General features: G+C 29.9%; 1 protein-coding gene across 1 annotated transcript; it reads right to left on the minus strand.

Annotated features, from left to right (window-relative positions):
- Positions 1-650: 650 nt before the first annotated feature.
- On the minus strand, positions 651-3,924 carry LOC147812528 (uncharacterized protein C17orf113-like). The gene is made up of 3 exons (XM_087162339.1): positions 3,637-3,924; positions 1,686-2,225; positions 651-1,391 (listed from the first exon to the last, which is right to left on the minus strand). Exons 1-3 carry the CDS (start codon positions 3,922-3,924, stop codon positions 651-653), a joined length of 1,569 nt encoding a protein of 522 aa, XP_087018465.1.
- Between the last annotated feature and the right edge of the window lie 1,105 nt (positions 3,925-5,029).

Consider the following 5,029-nt stretch of genomic DNA (forward strand, 5'->3'; position numbering starts at 1 on the left):
AAGTTAAAGTATGTTCCCTACTAAAAGTTGAATCTTATTTTTCGCTGAAGGGGTTTTGTTTCAATTTTAATCATTTTCAACCCTATAAACTTTCTTTAAATCAAATTATTTAACTTGCATTTATTTTATTAACTGGAATATTTATTATTTTTTAAATTTAATTCTATATAACAAATTTTTTAACGTTAAAATTCATGTTTAAATGGATTTTCGTATTATGTAATATGATTAAAATCACCCATAGATTTTAATTATTTAAATTTATACAAAAAAAATCCCCCCCCCCCTAAGTAACCAGTTTCTAATTTTCAACAATCAAAAGAATTTAATTTTATGCAAATATATTACAAGATTAACTGAAAAAAAAAGAAAAAGAATTTAGTGCCTACAGGGAAGACACTAGGCTTTCAAAATCCCGGGTCCCTGGGACTCATGACTTTTAAAAAACTGGGTCCTTTTGAAAAAAACTGGGTCCTTTACATAAATTTTTAAACAAATATAATCTTTCTGAAAAATACTTAATAGATTATTAGTACATGAATTATAACAATTATAATGCTGTAATATGCTAATATTGAAATATAATAGAAAAATAAAATAAAACAAAATCTAAATTTATGTAAAATATTTTTATTAGTGTGCTTCCCTCTCTACTTATTTACACTGCTTCCCCCTCTACGTATTTTACAAGACTGAAATATCTTATGTGCTCTTATAATTACATCTTGGGAATTTGACATATCTGGCCCTTCAAGTGTAATCATCATTAATGTTTTCAGTTTTCCTTCAGATATCCTATTTCGAGCACATGTCTTTATTCTTTTCATGGCTGAAAAGCCTCTCTCAGCATCAGCTGATGAAATTGGCAATACTGAGGCTATCTTTGCTAATTTAGAAAATTCTGGAAATTCATCACTATACTGTTTGATGAAGATTCTAAGAAAGTCTTTCATACTCATAGATTTAAAGTTTAATACGATCTGTTTAAAATACTGAAAGTTATTTTTAAGTTTATCACCAGAAATCAATTCTCCAAATGTTCTAATCAATAAATCAATATCCTCTGACCCATAATTCAGTAATTCCTCTGAATTCGTTGGATAATTAAACGGGTTTAACATCGAATCTAGTGATTTTAATACATCTAATGACTCCGCTGGGAAACGAAACTTTAAATTACCTACAACTTCAGATATAAAATTAGACTTAAAATGTTCATTTAAAGATTGCTTTCCAAGTTTTATATTCTGATAAACAACATCATCTTCATCATTAGTACAATTTTCAATATAATTATTTTCATGCTCCCCCTTATTACCTTTAAGATTCTCTAAAACACTTATACAACTGGATACCATTACATTCACCTTAGAGAAAATCACATTTTGATGCTGAAATAATACATTTAATTTTTTTACTGGCTCTAAAACGTCCAGTATGATCGCAAGTAAAAATGGGAAATTGGCATTCTTTATTTTTGACAACAAACCTTTTGCTTTTACAGAGTTTAAATCGTTCTTTTTTTCGGCGATATGCTCAAGTGCCTCTACAATGGAACCAAAGCACTGTATTACAGCGCTCACCGCTTCATACAAGCTCAGCCATCGAACATTTTTGGGTTCTTTCAATTTTATTTCCGATATTTCATTTATTTGAAAAATTTGACGTAGCACAGATTCTCTGACAGGACTATCATCGAAAAAATGGTAAAGTTGCTGCAAAGTATTCTCCAGGTCTTTAGTCTGTTTAATATTTTTCGCTGCTTGTGACAAGGCCAAAGAAACCCTGTGAGCAGAACAGTGAATTTGCAGCAAATGCGTTGCACCAGCAGTCTTTAATCGCACACCAACACCTCCTTTACAGCCAGTCATTACTGCTGCACCATCAGTGCCAAGACCAACAATTTTATTTAAATCAATGTTTAATTTTTCCATTGTAGATTTTAAAGAATTGACAATTGTATCAGCCTTTCCATCATTTATGTTTAATATGTCCACAAACGCGGTTTTACCATACCCATCTTCATCTATGTAAGTTAAATACACAATAAGTTTTTTAAAATTTGAAACGTCACACGACTCATCACAAATAATTCCGAAAAAAGATGATGGTTTAAATTTCTGTATCAAAAGTTCCTCAATAGCTTGGGCGGATGCTGATGTCATATCAGAGATATACTGTTTAGATTGGTAAGTACTAGTCTGAAAATTCACCCCATTCATTTTCTGAAATAAAAAAAAAATATATATGAATATTTAAAAAAAAGGGGGGTTTTAAAATTATTTTATCCAAACATGTGCCGTAATAAATATAAAACAAACAAAATAATAAAAAAATTTTTTAAGTGTAAGTGAAAAAAAAAAATTCTATTAATAAAAAAATTACAATTCTAAAATTGAATTATATATTTTGCAGTGTACAAAAAAATAATTAACTTTAAATTTCTTATTCATTGTAGTCAATTTATTAAAATTTAATCTAATTCATAAGTAGTTGCAAACCAATTATTGACTTTTTTTTAAAAAAACAACTTTTTTTAATCACAAAAATAAAATGACATAATTCATTTCTTAGAGGAATAAAACTATTATAAGTTTTTTTAATCAATTATTTTATTTAAACAATCATTAAATGATGTAATCTACACAGAATCTATAAGCACTACAACGAAGATAAAAACGGTAAAACCATCAACCTATCAATAAATCCCACGAAACTAAAATTCAAACTTTTTATAGAGAAATCTTAGCTAGAATAATCATACGCATTACAGAGAAGAAAAGATGGCGAGATTCCATTCTTATTTAAGTATTATAAATGATCGGCCCCTTTAATGAATCCCACAAAAATAAAATTCAAAGTTTTTATAGAGAAATTTTAGCGAGAATGAAAATACAAATCACGTGTAAGACAAAATGGCGCAATTCCTTTATTTAATTATTGTAAAAACGAATCCCACAAAATTAAAACTCAAAGTTTTATATAGAAATCGTAGCTGTAAAATAAATACGCATTACAGCGGGGACAAAATGGCGCAATTCCATTATTTAATTATTCTAAACGATTTGCCCTTTTTAAAAAATCCCACAAAAAAAAATCCAAAGTTTTATAGCGAAATCGTAGGGAGAAAACAAATACGCATTACAGCAAAGACAAAATGGCACAATTCGATTCTTATTTATTGTAAACGACCGGCCCAATCAATAAACCGAACAAAAAAAAAACTCAAAAATTAATAAAAATACGCATTACAGAGAAGACAAAATAGTGAAACTATGTTCTTTTATAATTAATTATTTTTGAAAACTATCTTTCTGTTTTTTTTATAAGGAAACCCTAAAAGAGAAAAAGTGGCGCTTATTTGAATAATTGAAAGCTGAATTCCGTATCACGGCCTGTGGTGCGGAAATACAAAAATAATTAATATTTATAGCATTAAATAAAATATATCCTATTACACTTTTCTAATTTATACTTAAAATGACCATTTAAGTTAATATTTAAAAAAGAAATTTGACACGTGGTCACGACTCAAACCGTATAATACGGCCCTTGCGTAACTGTTATTTAATTACTTGTATAAACATAAAAATTTTTGTAAATTATAATTCTTTAATAATTAAAATAAAAACTTACCTGCAATTCAATTAATGCGGGGAACTTAGCTTCTGCTATTTCTTCTTTAGCCATCCAATAGACCGTTCGCATTTGTGAATAATCTTGAACACAATTAGCAATTTGTTTTTCAGATGACACTTTAAAAGACCGTTGCTGTTCTAATATATTAAGAGCACGTAAATGATGAGCAGAAGAGTCTTTTCCCGATGTGTCAATATGCCGGACTAGTGCGCTACGTTGAAAATTCTCACAGCCAGTGGTGAATGCATCTTTTATTCGTGCCTTGCGGCATATATCACAAAACATTTTACCATTTTCGTAGACTAACCAATTAAATTCAGTTTTCCACCTAATATTAAAGTTACGTACTTTAGGCATCGTTTAATTATTGCACATGTATTAATTATAAAACAAAATTAAAAGTTTGGATGCGTAGGTCAGGTCATTAAAAATGTTTGACTCTAACTGAACTAAAAGTAACATATAGCTTAATATAACGGTGCGTAAGTACCTCCTTCGAAAATAAAGGGTAAGGGGCCACTAAAAATGTGATTGCATGACGTAGGTATTAAATAACCAATCAACCCTAATCTTCTACGTGTGTACTATGATATTTTGAAAATAAACCCCTTCAATTTTTCCCACCCCTTCAACCTCTTTCTTTCTACTTGCTCATTCGAGGTCACTTAAATCCGGTACGGTCATTTCCCCCCCATTCAATAACACCTGCGTCCCTCAGTTCCGATGACGTCACTGTTTTCAGCAGAGAAAAGATGTTTGGGGGGAAAGTCTTGTAGGATGTTTCCTGCTATAATGGTCAACATTTTGAGTCATAGAACTGGTTTCCCACCTGTGTGTCTAACATGTGTTGGTCTAACTCTGGAGACAGGTTTTTTTTTTTTTTTTTTATACCGAGGATGCATACCGATTTATTTTTTGCGTCCCAATTTTTCGATTTTATTAAAATGTTTCGATATCAAAGATTAAAAAGTCGGGAAACTTATAAACTTTCTTCAAAAATTTACGCGTCCCGCGGGACGCGTAGTGATCGTTTTTTTGCGTATTTTACGCGCTATAGCGCGTAAATGTCTTCCATGGCCTAGAACAATAATGTTCATATAACAATCACTGTCAACATGTCTGTCTAAATACTTTGGCATGCAGCCCTTCATTGGTCAATCTGCTGTGCATGTGGCCCTTCACTCAAAAAGGTTGTGCACCCTTACTAAAGATAATGTCCATAATTTTTTTTAAAATTTATTATTGCTAATTATTTTACCTAAAAGTAGTTGAAACAGTTTCGAATAGTAATGCATATAAATTTTTACATCATTTTAAAGTATGCAATTTTCAAATACAAAATTAATAAAAATACAAAGTGAATAAATATTAAATGATGAAAAATACAAAC

Source organism: Parasteatoda tepidariorum, chromosome 4 (genome assembly GCF_982258835.1).
Source record: "Parasteatoda tepidariorum strain Cologne lab strain chromosome 4, Ptep-v5.0, whole genome shotgun sequence".
In the NCBI taxonomy this organism is placed as follows: domain Eukaryota; kingdom Metazoa; phylum Arthropoda; class Arachnida; order Araneae; family Theridiidae; genus Parasteatoda; species Parasteatoda tepidariorum.